The sequence below is a fragment of the Leucoraja erinacea genome, chromosome 19 (genome assembly GCF_028641065.1).
Source record: "Leucoraja erinacea ecotype New England chromosome 19, Leri_hhj_1, whole genome shotgun sequence".
Lineage (NCBI taxonomy): Eukaryota > Metazoa > Chordata > Chondrichthyes > Rajiformes > Rajidae > Leucoraja > Leucoraja erinaceus.
Window position 1 is genome coordinate 13,685,067 of NC_073395.1, and position 24,358 is coordinate 13,709,424.

Below are 24,358 nucleotides of genomic sequence, written 5' to 3' on the forward strand. Positions count from 1 at the left end.
CCCACACCATAATTCATAACTAACAAAGTTGTATTCATTCATCTTCCTTGTACTTGTTCATCCACAGTGGCTCCAACGAAGAGGGACTCTTCATGGGGAGCCCACATAGAACAAAGAGGTACCTGCGGGGGGGTGTGACCTTGCGGGGGGGGGGGGGGGGGGGGGGGGGGGGGAGTCAATTGAGAACAAAGAGGAACACGGCAGGGGGGAGGGGTCAAGAAGGAAGAGGGATCATCAGAACTATATTGAATACTTTTTTGTACCTTTGTCAGCACCACATACAAGGTGACTCTTTGCATACTTTGTGTATTGTATGCAAAACAAAGAATTTCACTGTACCAAGTACATGTGACAATAAAGTATCAATCAAGCAATCCCAGTTAAGCAGTGCCCCTTCTCGCTCTTCCGTTCAAATCTCTAGATCATTGGCTTGATAAAAGAGCAGTTAGATAGATTCATCTGTTTTTGCCAGCTCCCATAAAAGATAAGCCCCAATTGCTTCCCATTAATCCATCTCGAGCCCTCCAAAGACAGACAAGAAAGAGTTGGCATCACAGGTGGCATGACATGTTGACAGTGCACGGTGACAGATACAGTTAGATAGGCACGCATACAGACTGGTCATGTGGTGACTTAAAACAGTTTAATGCAAATTCAAGACAGTGTGTGATTACATTTCTACACATATACAATATGCATATGTGAGCGTATATATTCTGATTAGGAGATAAGCAGATTCACCTTGGAGACCGAAAAAATGATCAACAATCAGTGAACTACAAGCTAAACAGTTCACAACAATAGACCCCCTTTTCTCCCTACAGTTAGTAGTAACAGTTAAAATAACTATATACTCTATAATTTTTCCATTAAAATCCTCTTTTAATTTACAATGCTAATATTAGTTTCAGGATGAGACCATAAAAATTTCCACTCATTCCTCCTACAACTGAAACAGTTAAGAGTGAGCTCACAACATCTTTTTAAAAGAAAAACACAAGCATTTAGTAGCTACGACTGAGTTTCTGGCTGAATTTTGTTTTTAAACACTCTACAATTCGGTAAAATAAACATTCTCATAACCATATCTAGAATATGGGGCAAAGATATAAGTTTCTACATTGTACATATAACCCTACGACATCTCACACCTCCCCCCACCCCACACCCTGCACTCATGCCTTTAAAAGACAACAAACCACAGAGCAAAAAGACAGTCCACAAAGAAAAACAGAGAAACACTTTGACACACAAACCTACGGAGAATGAATACAGATATCCAAGCCTTGACGCTGAACAAGGATGAGATGGGTTTCTTAGTCCAAAAAAACCTCAAAATGTATCTTGGAGAAACCAGCCGCAGTTGCAGGTGGGTATAGCTGAATGATTTAGATGAGTCCAATAAATGTGCCCCATGCTGACAAAATAAATTCCTCTTTATGTCCCCTTCATTCCCCACCCCTTCCAATTCAGTCCGGTGAGATACCCAGCAAGATATATCAATAAATGGGGGGGTTTACTATCTACCAGGCTTTGAAGAACTTTAATTCCAAGCACCTGCAAGAAATTCAAAATGACACTGTACCACACACCTCGCCAAGGTCAGCAAAATACAACCCAATCTGATAATAGTTTGAGTTAGGGGAAATAATTTTGAGTGCTTACCGCACCAGGGTTTTAATGACAGTGTTTGCAGATTAGTGGACCGATTGGTTGACTAATAAACTTGCTAACTTCCAGGATGGTGTCAGAAGATTGGAAAACAGCCAATGTAAATCTATTCAACGAGGAAGGAAGACAGAAGGTGAGGCTTGAAAATCCATTTGGATTCATATTTACTGGTGACTAGATGCTGGAGTCAATAATGAAAGAGGAACAACTAATCCTTTAGAAAAGCCAAATTTAATCAAACATAGTCAACATGTTTTTATGAATGGTAAATCATCATTGACCAATTTGCTCCAATTCTTTGCGGATGTGAGGGGGAGAGTTGATAGAAGAGCATCGGTAGATGTATTTAGATTTTCAAAGTGCATTTGACAATGTTCCACATAAGTGACTGATGCATAAATTAAGAACCCAAACTATTGAGGAAGTACGTTAGTATGGATTGAAAACCAACAGTTACATAAACCATATGTGGGTTGGGGTGGTGTGGGACCCTCAACTGTTTACATTAATAACCTGGAGTAAAAAACAAAATTTAAGGTTTCCAATTTTGCCAATGATAGAACAATAGGTGAAAGAGCATATTGTGATAAGGGAGTGTGATTGTGAAATTGGATATATAGATTGAGTAATTTGGTGAAAACCCGGCAAATGAAATTTAAGGTGTGAGGTCATGCACTTCAGCAAGACAAATCAAAAAATGGATTATTGTAATCTAAATGGAGAGAGACTGAAAACGAGAGAAGTTCAGAGGGATCTATGTGTTTTTCTGCATGAATCATAATCAGCTGTAGGCAGATCAAACTAGTAGTTAGAAAGGCAAGCAACATTTTGGCCCTTATTGTGAAAGAGTTAGATTTGAAAAATAGTGAGGCTTTGGTACAGTTGTACAGGACATTGGTGAGGCCACACCTGGAATACTGTGCACAGTTTTGGTCATCTTACCCAAAAGACAAAGTAACATTGGAAGCAGTCCAAAGGATGGTTGCCAGGCTGATTTCTTGGATGAGAGTGTTGTCCGATCAAGAGGGGCTCAATAGTTTGGGTCTGTATTCCATGTTTATTGCGATGTGGAGTGACATTATTCAAACAAATAAAATCCTAAGGAGGCATAGCAAGGTAGATGTTAAGATGTTCTCAACAGTGGAAGAGTCACATACAAGGGAACTTGGCTACAAATTAAGGAGTCAGTCATTTAAAACTGAGGCGTATAGAAATTTCTTCTCACTGGAATTCTCAGTCACTGAGGGCGGTCAATGCCAGATCATAGGATATTTTTAAGACGGAGATTGATAAACATTTGAAAGATTGAGGTTGTGAAGGTTATGGGGAACTGGCACAGAAAAGGTCAACATAGATCAGCCATGACCATATCGAATGCCGGGGCTGCCCTGAGAGAACTGGCAATTTCCTATTTTCTTGTGTTATTGTGTTTACCAAGAAATTGAGGATAAGAAACACTTTTAAATTTTTTGATAGATGAAAAGTTATCTATTTTAAGTTATTTTAAGTTACTCATTCAATATTATTTATTATTATTTGATTCTTTCCTTGGTTATTACTATCACTGGCTCACTAGAGCGGAAAACCAATTATCTTCCAAGGAAAGACCAGCATCTACAGTTCCTTGTTTCTACAATTATCTGCCTTGAGTTCTGCTCGTCCGTTTATTAGCCAGGTATGTAAGAGAGTAGAAACATTTGGGGTTAAACTGTACAGTGTGGGCAGCCTAAAAATGGGTAATGCAAAACAACTTGGTCTAAGGACTGTGAAACGGTGGAATGATGTGGGCAGACCAAGCTGATAGTTAAAAATGAGTTGGTCAGTGTGAATGGTATTGACAGGATAGTGTGATCAAGTGTGGCAATATAGAGTGGGTTGAGGAAGGTTGTGCAGTGTTCACATAAACAGTATTAGCAGATCAGGATAGTGTGAGAAGGCCATGAAATATGAATTGGGCTGGGGGAGTTGGACATTCCAATGTAGTCATGTCATGACTAAGTCATCAGAGCAGGGTGGACATTTTATTTTACTGCCGTGCTGCTCTTTATTCTCTTCACTAGAACCTGCCAATTCTTGGCCTGTTTATATTCTGTGATGTGTGAATGAAGCAGAGACAGCAGCCAGGCTTGGTTCTCATCAAGGGATCAGGATTCTCTCCAAAGCTTGAAGTAGAATTTTGGTGTCAATGTGTATTTTACAGGTGGCAAGTACTGAGTAATTAACAATAAGTAAATAACTATAGTTTTACTGGAAGATGAAGCAACGACAGGCATTAAATCTTCACTCAGAAGCATCTAAAGATGCAACTATAATATATACCAACCACATTCAAACTACAGTACCCCTCATTTTTCATTTTTGTGAATTGTGCACACTGCAATTGTCCTGCTTCATTAATTGTGTCACCTTGACTCATATCTAACTTCATCATCATACTGCAATTCTCTACTTTTTGAAACCATCACACCCATCTCCCTTCTTATCAACTCAGCTGCATGTACATGTTATCAACATCACTATACCCTCAATACAGAACTGGAGTTGGTATGTATTATAGATGATCAAAGAGCTTAAAATGTTTATAATAGTTCAATAATGTGCTTCCCAGATGGCTCACTAAATTCAGTCAAGGAGTAGGAACAGAGAAGAAAGTACAAGATCTGTATTGGGTGAGTTACTTTGAACAGGACCAACATTGGAAACATCAGAAAGACCTGTTTGTTCCTGTGTCAGTCGATATTCTACATTTAATGCTCTTGTAAATCTTGCCTCCGCAAGAGTAGATCGGCTCCTTGAGCAAGGCATCAAATTAATCAGCATGGTAGCAAGGACCTAGGACAAGAGGAGAGAGGGGAGGGGAGGGCTGAAGCCATTCAGGGAAAAGAGACCCCTTTACACCACCACCTATGTCAAATGTATTATGGTTGAAGGACTAAATCAACCCCTTTTGTACTTGGTGGAGTTTAGTTTGGTTTAGTTTGTGTAATAAAAAGAATCTTCTCACAAAATTATTATCAGCCATAAATTTGATCTATTCCAAGGCAGGAACCATAAAAATCTTTGCAATTCAGCAGCTAAAAATAACATATGAATGTTATTTCTGTGTTGCTGAAATGCAAATGCCCTCCCCTCCTGCAGTTCCAAGACATGTTTCTGGCTCTCAAAGATTTTTATGCAAAGTCGTAGATGTAATTAAGAAAGAGGCGGGGAACATGAGGGAGGATATTCCATCTAAATCCCAAATTCATTCTAATGTTTGCCCAGGTATGGTCAATCCTGGCAGTTTCATCACAATATCCCCATATCTCCCAAACAATCTTTTATTATTATTATTACCATCTCTTGAACTTTTAATGAAGGAAATTAGAAAAAGAGACCATTTGTTACAACATCACAGTGTCTCTCCTGGGTTGCTTCCACTAATGTTTGGTATAGTACCATCTCTTTAAATTCCAGGTTTCTCACCTCCGATCTATATAACTCTTTGCTTGTTATAATATCTCCAGCACAGGAGCATTTCTGTTTAACAGAACAATGTTGGTGCCAAGGGGGCCTGCATTGGAGGACTGTTGCCAGTTTTGTAGTTATCTCTACACTCCATGCTTGGCATCAGAGAACTGCTGCATGTAGGAAACCCACATTTTTTTTTGTTAAAAGCAATGCACTATTGCCAATATACATAGAAGGTCTTCTGAATCAAAGGCACTTTCAGCCGAATCGTAAAGGTGCTCAAAATGCACCACTGCCATAGCAATTCACTTGGATTAACAAGCATAAAGTCTACCGGTTCGTCTTAACCAACGTACAGTGAGCAGCAAAGAATCTAAAGTAAGTAAGTAAGCATTATGAAAGTCAACACCGAATGGATTCAAGCTACCCAGAAACTTCAGCCACACATTGTTCCATGACAAAATATTTGCATGTGTGATTGGATATTCCTCCCAAAGTTAATGCTGATCTGTCCACCAGCCTTGGCGGGTGGGTTGTGGACGAGGGTTTTTGGTCGACATTGAACTGATGAACATTTGCATCAAAAAGTTTTTAAAAGGTACATGTACAAATTCATTAAACAGAATAAAAATCGATTCTCACGTGACTCAAGAACTAAACTGTGCAGACAGCTCACTTTTCCTGGTACTCAGTAGATTTTTGAGCCCCTTCATGGATTTAATGATTAGGAACATTTGTTTTCTTTTTTTTATATATATATATATAAATATATGTATATACACACAGAACAGATATGGACTCACTCAAATGTATAAATACATCAAAATAGCAGCAATGCCAGTCATCATTAAACTAAGAAATTCCAAACTAAAGACAAAAAATGAAGTTAGGAAATAAGTGTTAGTTACACAAGAGGAGGAACAAGTTCCAGCTCCCTCCTCCTAACAGGGTAAAGAAAGCTTCATGAAACAACCAAGTAGTCAAGGGGCAGCAAAGAAAATATGAAGCAATACAACGTGATTTCTTTGGTGACAAGAGCCATCTTGTTTTTGCAAGTATGTTTTACTCGTTCTTTTCCTTGAGTCTCCATTCTCACTCAGAACCAACTTTTTTCCCCAACAGGGTTGAAGCTGGCTACTGATAGGTCCAAAGCAAGACCCAGCCTTCAGAACGTACAGTAACAGTTGTCGCAACTCGACAATGTTTGAATTTTCGAAAAGTTGCAATGCACTTCTTCCCAGACCAGTCGCAACCCAATTGACACAGCTCACCTGTCCTTTAAAAATACAACGTCGTCTGTGTGCAGAAGTGCATTCCGAACTCCTTCAATTCTCTACTAGTCATCTGCCCCTAAGCAGTGTTGCCAAATACCTTAGCCACTAGCCACATGGTAATCGAGAAAGAGTTGGATTAAATATCAAAAATAGAATTGCCACTGGTGTCACATTCACATGACTTACCCAAGTGATTCTTTTGTGCATTTCTTGGTAGAATGGCAAGATGATAAATAGAGTCAGTGTTGATCATTAGGACTGCATTGCTTGTTTAGTTACTGAAGGGTACTAGATGTTTGTTAAGTGAATGTACACGTGTTTCACATTTATCAGGATGGGAGAGTGTCTGTTATTAAAAATGAGTCCAGATTGCTATGACTATCTAAAGGGAGCCCTGTGGATAGTAGTTTTTTGTATTGGACAACACTGCTCAAAAAGGAAATAAATACAACATTGTTTGAAGTAAACAGCAAGGAAGAAATTAAATATTTTCCACAAAAATATGTGGAGCTGGTTGTCACCAGAAAGAAAACCAGAGGCAAGGTATAAAAACAAAATCAATGCTAATTCAGACTATTCAAAACAGCAGCTACATGTAAAACCTATCACTGACAAGAAAAAATCTGAAATGTTCTTTTAAAAATGTCAGTCACAAATTGTGTATTGATCAAGGAAATACTTATTATTAAAAAAACAAAACATTTTTTTCCATAAGATATTTTTCAAGAAAAAGCCTACTTTGCTCATGACACTGTACCAATTTAAAAGGTTCCTATATTTCCAATCTGCCTTTTATTCCCCAACACACACAAGCACACATACAGAATCACGATGCTTTTCACCACCAGATGGTGGTCAAACTCAGCACTGAAATGTCATGGGTCAGAGCTGATCAAAATCACTAGTATTGTGTTCTCAAACTATCTGTTTCATTTACCTCCCTGCCTGTCATCAGTGAGCTGTTGAAACCCTTTGCACAGGCTGGTCCTATCTTCAGGCAAGGGCCACAACTAAACTAAGTAAGGTGGAGCCTTATTGGTTTTAATGCTTGAGTACATTGGGCAGGTGTAGCAGAACACTCAGCCCCATACCTTCACACCTGCCAGCACATTTGGACAAGATAGGGCTGAGCTGTGATTCCAGGTGAGATTCCAACAAGGTACCAAAAAAAAAACATTCACCCAGGCAATTAAAGAATTAGAAAAGGAGCAGGCGATTTTGCCCATAAGCTTATTGCACCATATGATTAGGTCAAGGCTGGTCAGTATTGTATGAAATTGGATGGGCTAGAGACAAAAAATAGCAGGTAATTGAAGTCCTGCTTGGGTTGGATGCAACATGGTTAATATTGTGGACAACAGGAAACTAAGTCCAATGATTGAGCAGATAATTATGTTCTCAGTGGTTGATGGCAGAAAATTGCTTGTTTAGTTGAAACACATGGCTGATATCAAAATGAAAACACTAATTCAACCAAGTAAGAAATAATTAATTTTGGTGAAAAAGAACAGAAGGGTAGTCTGGGAGGATTTATATCTAAAGATGACCCCGGAATGTGTTCATTCCACATAAACTAATAAATCTTCATCCCATAACTTTGAATATTGTGGGGCACAGCAACTTTATGTGACCTTGCCTCCTTACATTTTCTATTCTCCATTTACCCAGTCCAACAGTTTTGCCAAGGACAGGGTTAGTGATGCTGTATATCCATCTATGCGAGTGTTGCCTGCCTGCACCAATTAATTGAAGAGGGTACTTGATTCACGACAATTGGCATCTTTAAGAGGGCAGGAACACTGGTGATTTTATCATTGGCGACACTTGATTACTTTTCAGGGAGATTGATGTTTCAAAAAATTGGCAAATCAATGTGCAGAGGGGAGGGGAAGCCACCCATCATCATTAATCACATGGAAACTGTGAGTGTGCTTAAAGGGCTAACTGTGCATTCTTCTTTGAGATTTTATATTCTTCCACTGACAATAGTTAGACATGAGAAGACAAAACCTATGGAATTGGAACCTGTAACGTTGCACACAACGGAAATGGTGATGCAAGAAAACAAGTGGGGACATTAGACATGCAGATGTTGGAATCCAGAGCTCAAAAAACAATCTGCAGGAGGTACTTAGCGGGTAGGGCAGCATTTGTGGAAGGAAATGGACAATTGACATTTCAGGTTGAGACCCATCCTCTGGTCGGAAAGGGTGGAAGGGAGCAAAACCAGTATATGGTCGAGGTGGTAGGGTAAGAGCAGGCACATGATAAGTGGCTCTGGGTGAGGGGATGTGGATGGGGTCAGGTGGGGAAGAGAGGGGTGGAGGTATCAATAGAGTCTCGGGTGGGGGTTTGGTTACTGGTGGAGGTAATCAGGGGCCGAGATGATGGAATGGTGAAAGGTGGGTCCAAATAAGGAAGGTGGGGTGGGCAGATTCGAAAAGTGAGAGTGAACTCAATGGGAGGAGTGTGTCAGTGATGGGCAGATGGTGTGGATGAGGAAGAGCCTCACACACTCTTCCCATCGTGCCCCTTTCCAGCCCCTCTCTCTGTCCCTACCTGCCCACCACACCTCCCTTATATGGTCACACACTCCACCTTGGTTCCTCGTCAAATTCCTTCATCTTCAGCCCATGGTTACTTCCAGCAATCACTGGCGATCTCCCCTCTACACTTTCAATCCAGAGGTAGGGTCTCAACTGAAACATCAACTGTTCATTTCCCTCCACAGATGCTGCCTGACCCACAGAGTTCTGCCAGAAGATTGCTATATGCTGGGATGTGTGCACTCCCTCTCTCTCACCAATCACCGCCCATAACCCCTCCCTACCCCCACCTTCCATTGGTCTCCTACAACTAGTCCCTCCTACCACCCAAGATCATAATGCCCAAGAGTCATAATTAGGAGGACTGTCCCAACATTAATCTGTACGAAATCTGGTGGAACTCTCATCCTTTTCTGTAAGGCACTACAAGGGAATATGTTCAAAACCATGTCTATGCCAGGAAGCTCGCTACTAAAGAAACCACAGACAAGAAAATCAGCACACATGCGCACACACACACATACACACTGGAGCTCTGAATAGACACGACTAGTACACCTTAAGAACAGAGTTAGGCTGAATCACGGTTGTGTAATCACAAGTAATATCTATTGGTATTGCGTCAATGAATGAAGCTTTCCTTGACTCTACATTCTAAGGGGTCCTGGCAACCTTTACCTTCACAAAGATTGTTTTATTTAGAAAAGGAAGAGCAGCTCTTTGTTTTTCAAAACAAAAATAAAAAGAAAGTAAAATTGGGAAAGTCAACAGCTGTTGTACATTTACTGAACTTCACTGATAAAAGTCAACCAAACTCTGAGAGTCGCTTCCAGGTTGTAGATCCTTAATGTCCCCCACCCTTCCATTGATCGACTCCTCTTTGAACATCTTCGTCATTGACCCGAAGTCAATTAGCAGACTCAAGTTTTGGTGATTTCTTTTCAAAAAAACAAATTTCCCAAACAAATTTGTTTTCCTCATTCCATGACCGGACACACTTCCTTGCAGCCCGTTTCTGAAGTACCTTCCCAAATGTGAGATGCATTGCTGCTTGTTTTAATTCAGTACAACGTCTTACTGATCTCCAGTCTTAAAGGTAGGGGTACTGGTTTACCTTGGTTGGGCTCAGTGGGTATCCTGTGTAGACAGCTGAGGCTGGCGAAGCATTGATGTATGTCTGATGAGCAAACTGGGGCTGATACTGACTCGGGTGTATGGTAGGAGATGGCAGTACTCTTGGCCCCATGCCAACGGGCACTTGGTGAACAATTCCCCCAGGGTGGGTCGCATAGGCGTGCCTGGCAGAACCCTGCGACGTCACAAGGTGAGCCACTGTTCCTGTGGGACCCAGGGCGGCGGGTGTGGCATAGGTGTACAGGTGAGGCTGGCCCGGTAGGTGAGCTGCTGCCAGGTGAGGATGCACAGTGGAGTGCGAAGGACTACGGTGCGGGAATGAGTACGGAGCCTGTGCAATGGTCGGCGTGATGTAAGCCTGCTGCCGTCGATGTCCATGGTTCCCACTCCGCTCCGGTATAGTCACGTGTTGCTGAGCCTATTCATTGTTGAGTGATATAAGAGAGAAACATGTGAGTCATAGAGTCTTACAGCGTAGTAATAGGCCCAACTTTCCCACGCTGGTCAATATATCCCATCTCCACTTGTCCCACCTGCCTGCATTTGGCCTATAGACCTCTAAACCTGTCCTATCCATGTACCTGTCTAAACATTTCTTAAACATTGCGATAGCACATGCCCCAACTACCTCCTCTGGCCGCTCGTTCCATACACCTACCACCCTTTGCGTGAAAAAGTTACCCCTAAGGTTCCTATTGAGAATGTTCAAGACATCTTACTATTTTATTTCCAAGATCTTTCTTCCCTCCCTTCCACCCAATATTATTTTATGATGATCCTAAACAGCACTTCAATCCCCTCACACTCGATACTCTCTTTACGAGAGACAGCTCAATGGCGCAACGGTACAGTTGCTGCCTTACAGCGCCAGAGAGTCGGGTTCGATGCTGACCACGGGTGCCAACGAATGCATTTCGTTGTCTCTGTACTGTACACTGACAATGACAATAAATTGAATCATTTCATTTCATTTTTTTCATCTGTACGAAATTTGTACGTTCTCCATGTGACCGCGTCGGTTTTCTCCGGGTGTTCCGGTTTCCTCCCACACTCCAAAGACGTACAGGCTTGTTGGTTAATTGGCTTTGGTAAAATTGTAAATTGACCCCAATTTATAGGATAGGACTAGTGTATGGGGTGATCGCTAGTCAGCGCAGACTCAGTGGGCCGAAGGGCTTATTTCCGCGCTGTATCTCTAAAGTCTAAAGACAGAGTTTAGAAGCGTGTGGATGTAGATCAGCTGCAAGTCGACAACCAGATGGATCCAATCATCCTTGATCCTCTCCTCACAACTGTTGGGATCCCAGACCTGTCTACCTTTCTCCACACAACTGCTGAGGTTCCAGTTATATTTGGTACTCTCTTTACTTGTGGAGAGATCACCCACACACTCACGCCTCTACCAACAGTGTGATCCCATTGTGACCCATTCCTGTCTTTACTGGACGATTACAGCCATAGGTGCCTGGTGCAACCCCTGCTGTCCTCAATTCTCCTCTCACACCGAGAGGGATCCACATGAAGAAATATGCCAACAGAGACAAGGAGCAAAAGAACAAGGAACAGCAAAGATCTGAACCGAGTGGACAGAAATATTAGAGAATACTGGCAGGGATCATGGACAAGGCGGAAATCGGGAGTAAGCTGGTGATGGGGAGAAAGTGGACAGGGAATGAGTGGATCAGGAGGCGGAGAGCATGGATGGGGATGGGGAGAGTACAGACAGGGATGGGCAAGATCAGGAATGAGCAGATAGGATTCATAATTAGTAAAACACGGATCTGGAAAAAGTAGACAGGATTAGGTTGCAAGTGAACTGAGATTGGGCTCTGGAATGCTTCAACAAGGATAGAAAGGGACAAGAGGGAGATTGGTAGCAAAGATGCATGTTTGCCGTATATCAAAGATCAGGGGCCAAAGGCCTTTTCCTGTCCTGTACTGCTCTGTGTTCTATGTTCATACAGGGATACAGTCAGAGATCGGGAGTGCGCAGATTGGGATGGTGTGCGAGAGGGGGATCAGAGCAAAATCGAAAAAAATCACACAGGAATCAAGAACAAGCAGGTAAAGATTGAGAGAGTGATTAATATTGCGTGGATAGGGTTTAGAATGCATGAACATATTGGGAGGTATAAGAGTGGATTGAGAGCGAGTGGAGCAATGTACTGTCAATCAAGAACATTCACTTTATATTTGAATGAATGTAAAAACATGCGCTAGGTACCTGACTGAGATTAAGTGGCTGCTGTTGTAACGAATGGGCTATTGACCTCTGTTGCCGGTAAGGTGATATCCCCGAGAAACTCCCTAAGGAATGACTTGTACTAGATGTTATTGTGCTGGAGTTTTTGGTCTTGTGCCCCAATGAATGTTGCCCCTGTACACCTGAAAGAAGAAGAAGAAAATTCCATGTGAACAAGGAATAACTCTGGAAGATTCAGTTCATAGTTCACATGAATATATTCAGAACAAGTCAAGATATTTCGACAATCTGTGTTCTGGTATCTATAAATGAGGTGTTAGGCAGTTACTCTCTGCAGGAGACCTCAGCTTGACTAGAGTTTTGTTAGAAAAGGATCAAACTATCAGCATATCTGGTATGTAGCCATAAAGTAGAATAATGAAAGGCTAAAAATATATTCTGACTGAGCTTTAATGTGGTTTGTTAGCCAAGGTGCTTATAGCAGTGCTCTCATCTGGCAACACCAACTGCACATTAGAAAATATCCTCTTTACTGCTACACACTAAGTAAAGATGATTGCATTATGTAGCTGCCAGTAACGTGTGTGACCTTGAAAGCCACAAGGTTTGCGACAATTGATGGGAGTCGTTTCTTGATTTACAAATGCTCCTATTGATACTGCTCCAGGCAGAAAGAGCAACTCGAAAATCACACATTTTTCTTTCCCTTTTAGTAAAGGTTGATCATAAAATCTTATATGACAGAAATAGGTCGACCTAGGCTTTTTGATGCACTGAGGATCAATCTTTGCATTTTCCTCAAAGCCTTACAGATATTTCCATTTCAAATGTATCTTTTCTAAATTTCTATTGAATCCGCTGCCACCACCTCTTCAGGCAGTGGATTCCAGATCATAAATTGGTCCAATCTGATAATTTGTATGCAAAGAGATCTTCACAGTAGTACCTAAGTAACCTGCGTCAACTGAAAGCTCAATTTTCTCACGACAAAAGCTTACAATGTTTGAAAAAAAGCACTGTTCCAAATAACATGAATCAATGTAATTTTTAATTTTTTTTCCTTCTGTTACGATCTAAACTTTTCTTGGATGCTAATTGTTCAAACATTTTCACGTTTGACTGCAGTGCAGAGTACAATGCATGGTACTCCAGATTTTGTACATCAACATCATCTAAGTCGTCACCGAGGACATGGTTTGTTTCTAAAGGGCCTGTCCAACATGGCAATTTTTTCGGCGACTGCTGGTGTCATAGTGTCACCAAAATATTTTGAACATTTCAAAATCCAGTGGCGACAAAAAAAACGTTGCGACACTTGAAAAAACACCGCGCGTCATATGTCATCAAGTCGCGTCTCTGTCGCATCACGCCATAAATTGTTGGCCTGATACGTTAGTCAATGATGTTGGCAATCGCCAAAAAAAATCGGCAAGTGGGACTGGCCCTTTAAGGTACAGGCCCTGAAGTCTTACAGCAGCTCCATTGCAGGTCAGCTATGTTCCCTTGTTCTTGACTCCGGCAGTAGAAGACATGATTTCTCTATCTAACCCAGCAACACAGTTAAGATTTTAAATGCTTCAGACATCTGAGCAAAACATGGCACAGTGACCCACATAGTTGGTGGAGCTGCTGCCTCACAGTGCCAGAGACCCGGGATTGATCCTGACCTCGGGTGCTGTCTACGTGGAGTTTGCACGTTCTTCCTGCTTTCACACGCGTTTCCTCCTGGGGCTCCAGTTTCCTCCCACATCCCTCACATGTGCGTGTTTGTAAGTTAGTTGGTCTCTTTAAAAAAATAATACCACCTAATGTGTAGGGAGTGCATGAAAAAGTGAGATAATATTGAACCAGTCTGAACTGGTGATTGATGGTCGATGTTGGCTCGTTGGGACTGAAGGGCCTGGTTCTATGCTGTATCTATAAACTAAACTAAACAAAGGGATGCACAAATCAAGATCATGCATTCTTCCCTCATAATTTACTTCGCTGATGGGTTTTTGTGAAATTTAGAAAATCGGCACTTTTGGGTATTGTGTGGCCAAAAATAATGGAGGAGATGACGAGCTAAAACAAAAAGTGACTGTGTATGATATTTGCACCATAAGGATCCTCATAAGGAATGGACAATTTAGCTCCAGTCTGTATTCCCCTTGCAATGTCAATTGGTTTATGAAGTTTGCCTGCCACAGCATGGCACAGTGGCGCAGCGGTAGAGTTACTGCCTTACAGCACCAGAGACCTGGGTTCGATCTGACTACGGGTGCTGTCTGTACAGAGTTTGTACGTTCGCCCTGTGACCACGTGGGTTTTCTCTGAGATAACGTGCTAAGGAATAGTACAATTAGGCCATTTGGCCCATCTAGTCTACTCTGCCATTCATTCATGGCTGATCTATCTCTTCCTCCCAACCCATTCTCCTGTGTTCTCCCCATAACCTCTGAAACCTGTACTAATCAAGAAATCAAGAGACCTTCGGTTTCCTCACACACTCCAAAGACGTACAGTTTCAGAGGTTAATTGGCTTGATATTCATGTAAAATTATTCCTAATGTGTGTAGGATAGTGTTACTGTGCGGGGATCGCTGGTCGGTGCCGACTCGGAGGGCCGCATTGTATCTTTGAACTAAACTAAACCAGATTAGTGGTTCCCCATGATTGAGAATAGCACTGGTGATCTGCAAACTGCCACAATGGACAAGGACACATGAGTGAGATACAGCAACACTGAGGGTCGACTGCAGCTACCTGACACGAGGCGATCACATCCCACCACAATGTCACTTGACTGCGTCTTGAGGAGAGGAACGATGATAGTGCGTGGATTTGCAGCATAGTGGCTGTCCGGCTGTCCTTTGGTTGTGTTGTAGGCGGTGCTGTTCCCGATGGTGTGCCGCTGACGCACTGCTGTCGGGCTGTTGCTGCTCGAGGAGTCTGAGTCTGGTGAGTCATGGACCGTCACACAGCTGATCACATTCTTCCTCTGCTTGGATGACCTGGACATTAAAAAAAAAAAGTGCTTTGTAAGAATTGACAAGAATAGAATGGACTCTTTACAATGGCAACTTTCATCTTATTTCCCAACTCCCCCCCACATATCACATCTCCCCTGTGGCTTTTAAGCTTTTTTTCTGAACTAGGAACGAGTCCTCCACTGGGACTGGCCAAACTAAAATGCCGAAGACTGACATTTCTCCGGAGTGATCCTTGCCGATGACAAAGATAATTTTTGGGACAAAGATGATTTCCCCATCTCCAGAATTTCCCCATCACCAGAATTCCAGGGCAAATTCTGGAGCGCCAGCTATTGCTCCGAATTAACCCAACATTTCGGCCCTCTGAGTCCGCGCCAACCAGTAATCACATTAGCACTATCCTTCACACACTAGGAACAATTTACATTTTTACCGAGCTAATTAACTAATTCACCTACAAACCTGCACTTCTTTTGGAGTGTGGGAGGAAATCGGAGTTACCGGACAAAACCCATGCAGGTCACGGGGAGAACGTACAAACAACGTACAGACAGCACCTGTAGTCAGGATCGAACCCGGGTGTCTGGCGCTGTAAGACAGCTACTCTAACGCTGCACCACCGTGCCACCATCTAAACCATATGTTAACCTATCACTGCTGTAGCTGAATATGTTCCTTGTCCTGATAATTAATACCATTCCACCCTGGCCACATCCTTTCAATATTCCTTTATCAAGCAAACTGATTAATGCATTTTTAAAACTCTGCTGCAAGAAGAATTTGTGGCAGGGGATTTTACTTCTTATTCAAACCATTGGGTTGTAAGCTACCGAAGTAGAATAAGATCTCTTGAGTTTTTTGTAATAAGAAACTTGTGATGACTGCTTCACAGAAGGCAGGTGGGTTTGATCAGTGATTTGATAGACTCTTGGAAGCAACACCTTATCTTTAAGAGGCCTTAAAGTGTCCATTAGTCACAGCTGTTGTGGATCCACTTAATGTTCCCTTCAAGGATCTTTGTTCAGCAAAACATTATATCCATTGCGCTCTTTTTGCCAGCAATGCATAATTTACAAAATTCATGGACGGTTCTTTCAAGGGCTTTATATGCATGAGGGAATAACAATGGAAGATAAAAATCCACTGAGACTTTGACACATTTTTAAAAATCTGTTATTACTGTAGAAGGCACTAACAGCATTCCAATTAAAATAGAAAATCCAAGGCAAAAGTGAAAAAGAAGCTTAAAATAATCACTCACTGGAGACATGGAAGGCACACTTTAGGGGCCAAGGGGTTGACAAGTCAACTGAACCTGATAAACTGCATCCCAGATTCTACAAGTTGTGGATGCAAAGATAATGTGTACATTGGTTCTGATCTACCAAGATTCCCAAGATTCGGGATATTGGAAAAACCAAGATTGAAAATCACAAAGGTAACCACTCAACCCAAGGAAGGAAGCAGAGAGAGAGAGCAGGAAAATATAGGCCAGTTAGTCTGACATCTATGGTGGAAAATTGTTGAAATCCGTTCTTAACATAGTTCCAAACATTTAGAAAATAATACCACGATAAAGCAGAACCAACATGCTTTTTTTTAGAAAGAGTGATCCTGTTGGACAAACTAGTTCTTTGAGAATGTAATGAACAGCAAGGATAAAGGAGGATACAACAGGTGTGGTGTGCAAATAGCTCTGCGAATTTGGTGCAAATTCTCTGTGATAGAAAGGTTCCAAGGAATCTCACACAATAGAAAACATAATGGGGTGGGAAATTGACACCTTCACCTCTTTCAACGAATGCAATCAACCTGACGTGCACAATCAAATAAGATCAAATATAACAAGTTGTCCTACAACTTTAGGCTGTGCACGCCATACGCAAGAAGCAGAAGAAGAAAATAACATGATTAAAAACAATTGTGCCAATGAAGTAAAGGGGGTTTGAGGCTAGAGAGTTTGAGACTTGCAAGAACAAAGTTATTCCTCTTACAGGATTTTCAAATGCAAAGATCTTTTTAGCAGCTAGAAGTTTATTTTTATTACTGCATGCCAATAATAGTGGACGTTATATTCCATTTTATTAGTGCACAGTTGTCAATAGAAGTGATTGCTTGTCAATTTCTATGGCCACCTCAGGTGAAACGGACAGACTGTGTTCTTAAGACACAATAGTACTTGATTACAGTGGGGACATGGATGTTTTTTTTCCCTGAGAGGGGACAGTTGTGAGGGGGATGGGAGAACAAAGGAGGATTTGGGATCCTTTGTAAATTTTTCGGCGCCCTTTATGTGGCGTCTGTTTGCATACCATGGGTAGCAAAACAAATAATTTCTCTGTGACTTGTCACATGTAACAATAAAGTATTCATTCGTTTGTTCAGTTTTATTCTGCTTCTCAATTTCCAAAGTAGTTTTTAAATGGTTCTGTAGATACCAATCTAAATCACGTTATAAGCAGTTCGACCCATAAACAGTGTTCCCTAATTCATCAATCACTTTATATCTAATATACCTCATGGAAACACGTTTTACAACAGAAATGGCCGTATTTGGATTTCCAAAATGTATTCGATAAGAAGCCACATAAAACGTTACAGCATAAGTTAAGAGCTCACAATTATCATTTGGAAAAATCAGGTAATATTGAAATATATAAGATTCTGCGATGGCATGAGAAAATTAGATGCCGAGGCATTTTCTCTCATGAGGAAGCAAAAACTGGGAAGCAGAGATTCAGAATAAAGTTTCCAAGGTAAGATGGAGATGAGAATGAATTTCTCCTCTGAGTTATGAGTTTGGAATTCACAATGCTGGAGAACCTTTGAGACTGATTCATTGCATATATTCATGACCAAGGTGGACAAGTTTCTCAACTCTCGGGGATTCAAGAAGTATTTGAAACAAGCATGAAAGTGGAGCTGTAGTCAAGATCGGATCAGTCATGATCTTAGAGAATGGCAAAGCAGGCCCAAGAGGCCATTTGGACTGCTCTTGCTGCATTTATTAATGTTTTTATGAGGCAGTAAAGTGAGTGACTAAGATACTGTTGACAGTCAGGTGATGCAATACAGTATGGTCAACATCCCTTGGGTTTCCACCAAGATTGTATCCTTTCACCTCCCTCCTCATATGAGGATTAGATTTTTGTAGAGAGCCATGCACATATCCAGTTTTATTTTTGTCATTGTTATGTGCTTTAATAGAATACCTGCTGCAACCTGATGGTGTTCCTGATGAAGTATTTTTATGTAAAAGAAAGTGATTATTAGCAGCTGGGTAGGGTAATCAAGTGAATCATCTGGCTATTAAGGTGACTCAAGGGCATGGTCACATACAGCCTCCTTCATAAAGAGAGTCACTTGATCAGCGTGCATGCTGCGACTGATTACCATGCTGTTTATTGTCACCGCTCTCCTATTCCCCTTGCTCTTTTCTGGCTGTGTTACCTCAGGTAGTGCCAGAGCTTTCCTTGTGAATTCGGCCCGTAACCCAAAATCATCCGGCCCGCAGGCGTATTTTTTTTCAATTCGTTTTCGCAACCTGAGAACTGTAGCCAGTCCCGGTGCACACAGGCGACCTGGGCACTAAAGCCAGACCTGGAGCAAGCGAGGCGACCTGTGCATTACAGCCAGACCTGCCAGCCGACCTACATGCTACAACCAGGCCCGTGGCAGGCAAGCCGACCTGGGACTGGCTGTAGTGCCCAGGTCACAAAACATGGGGGGGATTATTTCCTACCTCTCAAAACATGGGGAGGACAGCCCCCCCCCCCCCCCAGGATTTCCGCCCATGCTTCGGTGCACTCCTGGACTGTTGCAGATTGTGGAATCTTATCTTGATAAGGCAATGGATTTTCCACTAGAACACTGGATTGTGCCGTGGCTTTCAATAGAGTGACACTCAGCAGGAGTAGATTTCCTGCATTCATGGCCTATATTATTCCTTTCAAGTGTCGACCGTTTATTTGTCATCTGCACCAAAATGAACCAGAGCAAAGAAACTTGTACTTGTTGCAGCATTCCTAGTTTTCTTTAGCGTTTAGACTTTAGAGATACAGCATGGAAACAGGCCCTTCGGCCAACCGAGTCCGCACCGTCCAGCGATCCCCGTATACTAGCAGTATCCTACATACTGGGGACAATTTACAATTTTTACCGAAGCCAATTAACCTACAAACCTGTATGTCTTTGGAGTGTGGGAGGAAACCAGAGCACCCGGAGAAAACCCACCCTGTCACAGGGAAAACATACAAACTCTGCACAGACAGTGCCCGTAGTCTGGATTGAACCTGGGTCTCTGGCGCTGTAGGGCAGCAACTACAACCACAGCACCATTGTGGTGCCCAACAAAGTGTTTCCTCTGCACCTTCAGACACAACCCCTATTACCAGGGAGGAAGCATAATTTCTCCCTGTTAAATTCTAGCCGTATCTCTCAATCTCAGCTCTTGACAGGTATCAAGACTAACCAACCCGTGAGATACATAAATGGAGGAGTTGGTGCAATTTACATTACCCAAATGCCTAATCAGCAAGAATAAATTATTTTATCGGCAACTGCTTTAAGACCAAATTAATTAAAGTCATCATTTAAAACCACTCTAAAATCTCCAGTACATTATTTTGGACCACAGAGACTAACAGGAACTCAATGCATAATAACCTCCTATTTGTGGTGCATTTGTGGGTATTGGAGTAGTGCTGTGGTTACTTACTAAGCAGTTGCTACAACGCAGGGCTCTTTGCCAGTTCTCTCTCTTCTACTTCATAGGAAATGTTCCCAATTCGGATTGTTTTAGGTATTTCTCTCTTCTCATTCCCATATCCCCAACCAATTTTCACCAATGGTAACAAACCCTCATCAAACAGATGCACAAATCCTCAGAAAATACTCTGCATTGCAGACTTTTGTTCCTCTGTCAATAAGTTATTAAAACCTAGCCTTTGCCACTGAAAAGTTTTAGAAATGTGGTCAAAAGCTTCAAACAGTCTGAATTCCAGTCCGAAGAACGGTTCCGATCTGAATCATCACCTATTCCTTTCCTTCAGATATGCTGCCTGACCCTCTGAGTTACTCCAGCATTTTGTGTCTAGCTTCAATCAGTAACTATAGCTGAATAATACTGCTCCTGCTCAAGGGCTTCACTCAGGTAACTATATTCAGTACATCAAGTAAATAAAGTTAAGTGGAATCTCTCACCTTGAACATGTTTATAATGAATTTGTTGTCACACATGAAAGTGAATAACCTAGATGCCCAACACATAGAAGGCTGCGGACGCCAACAGGATCAACAAACTCATTGGGAAAGCTGGCTCCGTCCTGGGGGCAGAGTTGGATTCATGGGAGGTGGGCTTGGAGGCGAGGATGCTCCTCAAACTGCAGAGCATCTTGGACAATATAGCTCACCCCCTCCACGACACACTGGTCAACCTGAGGAGTACCTTCAGCAACAGACCGGTTCCACCAAGATGCAGCACAGAACGCCACAGGAGATCTTTCTTCCCTGTGGCTATCTAACTGTACAACTCCTCCCCCTTCTGTCGTGGGGTAGACCGAGTCCCCACTTCCCCACCCATGCCAATCTTTGCATTTCCCCAATCCTTTCCACTCATCACTTTAATTTCATGTTTCATGTATTTTGTGTTTTATGACTGTTGGACGATCTAACACTTCATCCCTCGTGGGATAAATAAAGTTCTATCGTATTGTATTGTAGATGAGGAATGAAAGTAAAGACCATGTGGATGTAATAAGGTGAAATAATGCTGGGGGAGAGTACTGTGAGGCATAATCAAAGCCCTGCTACTGTGCTATAATTTCAGTGCCTCCTATTTCTTCACCTGTTGGGTACCCGCTTGCGTTCTTCCTCATCGTCCGTGTCACTGCTGATGGTGATGACGCTGACCGCTGGGCTGGGTGTGTCGGGAATGACGATGGTCTGCCTCTGGTTCTCGTGGGTTGTGCTGGTGGCCTCTCCCCAGCCACACGTCAAGGTGTTACAGGACGGACTGTCCTGCACCACAGCACAGCGAGGGGGAGTGTTCTCCTTGATGCGTTTCGAGCGCTGGGGTGAGTGCGAGGTGTAGTTTCGGGAGGAGGAAACTTCATAGGTGAAAGTGTTCCTGTGGGGTAGGAATAGAAATATTGAGACATGCACACAAAAAAACCAGCATCATGTGCGTAATATAACACACACATAATAGAACACACACACAGTACACACCTAATATAGGTTTGATTTGCTTTACTTTGAAATGTGGCCACCAACTAAAAGCTTAATTCAATATAGACAGAAGGATCTACAGAAGCTGGTCTATAAAAAAAAAACAGTGCTGGAATAACTCGTAGAAATAGGAACTGCAGATGCTGGTTTACACAAAAGGACACAAAGTGCTGGAGTAACTCAGCGAATCAGTAGCACCTCTGGAGAATATGGACAAGCGATGTTTCGGGACAGGAACCTTCTTCCAAACCCGAAACGTCCCCAATCCATATTCTCCAGAGATGCTGCCTGATCCACTGAGTTACTCCAGCACTTTGTGTTCTTTTACTGGAATAACTCAGCAAGTTAATTCATAACTTTTACATAGCAAACTTTGTCGACTAATAGTGTTTATAGGAAAATGAACATGAGTACAGTCTGATTTATTTTATCTCAAACTATTCACTGATTATGGAATTGTTATTAATGATTCTAATTGTTTTCTTCCTTTGAAGATATATGATTTAAACCATATTTTTAATGGATATGACAGAAACTAATTTTCAAACAGAATTTAGCGGAAGTCGTATTAGGAACCTAGAGGTAAAAGTGGACTTGTAATTTCCACGTCAGTTTAGTTTTCAGATACAACGCGGAAACAGTCCCCTCGGCACGAGTCCACACCGACCAGCGATTCCCGCACACTTACACTATCTTGCATGCACAAGGGACAATGTACAATGTTGCCAAAGCCAATGAACCTACAATCCTGTAGTTCTTTGGATTGTAGGAGAAACCCGAACATCCGGAGATAAGCAACACAGGTCACTGGGAGAATGTGCAAGTCCTTACAGACAGCACCCACAGACAGGATCAAACCTGGGTCTCTGACACTGTAAGGCAGCAACTCTATCGCTGCACCACCGTGCCGCACATGGAGAAGAAAAGTAAATGGTGGGCCTCCAGCAGGTGTGTTGAGGCTTTACTGAGAAATTATGTGCTAGGAATAGCACGTTTGAGAGAATTAGGTAACACTGGATCGATGATTCCCACGTCTCACCACCACTGGGATTTCTCTAGTAACTTATCCGGGAACTGTTGTAAATTAATTCTTATGATTAGTCAACAAATCCATACTCATTACATCCTGCCTTTGCCAGGATGGTGGCAAGGAAACTTGTGGACAATTAATTTTCTCTGTCAAGCTGTTCTATGTTCCCAATACACTGGACAAATTGATCGTAGTGTGTAAATCTTCATTTGCACCAGTTCAAAATGTACCGTATTCCTTGGCTGTTTCGAAGATTGAGGGGAGACTTTATTAAAAAAGTGGTTCTCAAGGGGACTTGACACGATATACTGTATGTTAAAATATTTTCACCAGTGAGAGTAATAAACAAGGAGATATAGTTAACATAGAACAGTATAGCACAGAAACAGGTTCATTAGCCTGGCACACTAGGACTAACCACGATGCCAATCTGACTAATCCCATCCACTTGCCCATCCATATTCCTCTATTCACTCTGAAGAAGGGCCCCAACCCGAAATGTTACCTATACATGTTCTCCATGGATGTTGACTGACTCGTTGACTCACTCTAGCACTTTTTCTGCCTTTCCTTGGTAAACAAGTATCTGCAGTTCTTTATTTCTACGTTATTCCTCTATTGCTTACCTGTTCACATAGCTGTCTAAATGATTTTTAAATGGTGCTACCATATTTGCTTAAACCACCCCCTCTGGTAGTATGTTCCAGGCATCCACCAATCACTGTGTAAAAAAAACTTGCCTTGCAAAACCACTTTAAACTTTCTCCCTCTGGTTTCAAAGCTATGCTTTCTAGAATTTGGCATTTTTTTTATCCTTGGAAAAAGATTCTGAACATCCACCTTATTTATAACTCTCATAATTTTCTACTGTTCTATCAGGTCATCCCTCAGCCCATGATGCTCCTGAGAAATCAATCCAATTTTGTCTTGCTTCCCCTAATAGCTGGTACTCTGCAGTCTAGGCACTGTCCCCATTAATCTTTTCTGCACTCTCTCCAAAGCCTCCACATTCTTCCTGTAATGCGATGACCACTACTGCACATAATAATGTAAACGTGGCTTTGCCAAAGTTTTATACGGCTGCAACTTGGCTTATCAAATTTTATACTCAATGCCCTTACCAATAACGGCAAGGAGACAGTACACCTTCTTTACCATTCTATCTACTTGTGTTGCTGTTTTCAGGGGAACTAGAAGGACTTGCACCCAAAGATCCTTCTGTACATCGATGCACAGAAGGTCCTGCCATTAATCTATACTTTCCTATTGTGTTTGACCTCTGGAAATACATTACCCTCATATTTGTCCAGAAAAAACACAATTTGCCATTTTTCCAACCAAGTTTCAACTTATCTATATCCTGCTGCATACTTTGACAATCTTCCTCCCAAACTTCTCCAATTTTCATGTAATCTACAAGCCAGCACACATTTTATAAGGGGCCATCAATTAAAAGAGAGATGCATCAACATTTCTTCTCTCAGGGTGTAGTGATTCTAGAATTCTTTACCCCAGAGGTGATGGAGGCCAGGTCATTAGAACTATTTAAGATGGAGACAGATTTATTTTTGGAAGATTGAGAAATCGGGGGCTATGAGAGACTGGCACAGAAATGTGTTACGGTCAGCATATGTCAGTCTTGAAGATAGACACAAAATGCTGGAGTAACTCAGTGGGTCAGGCAGCATCTCTGGGGAAAAGGAATAGGTGACGTTTCGGATCGAGACCCTTCTTCAGGCTCGACCCGAAACGTCACCTATTCCTTTTCTCCAGAGATGCTGCCAGACCCTCTGAGTTACTCCAACATTTTGTCTATCTTCGGTATAAACCAGTATCTGCAGTTTCTTCCT

General features: G+C 42.0%; 1 protein-coding gene across 5 annotated transcripts in view; it reads right to left on the reverse strand.

Annotated features, from left to right (window-relative positions):
* Positions 1-1,721: 1,721 nt before the first annotated feature.
* hipk2 (homeodomain interacting protein kinase 2) overlaps positions 1,722-24,358 on the reverse strand; it is a 183,355-nt gene continuing 160,718 nt past the window's right edge. For all 5 annotated transcript variants that reach the window (XM_055650352.1, XM_055650351.1, XM_055650353.1 and 2 more), the window contains 4 exons: positions 21,096-21,377; positions 15,024-15,271; positions 12,300-12,460; positions 1,722-10,493 (listed from right to left, as the gene is read on the reverse strand). In XM_055650352.1, the coding sequence (XP_055506327.1) occupies positions 10,032-10,493; positions 12,300-12,460; positions 15,024-15,271; positions 21,096-21,377 (1,153 nt within the window). In that variant the 3' untranslated portion in view covers positions 1,722-10,031. The remainder of the gene's footprint in view (positions 10,494-12,299; positions 12,461-15,023; positions 15,272-21,095; positions 21,378-24,358) is intronic.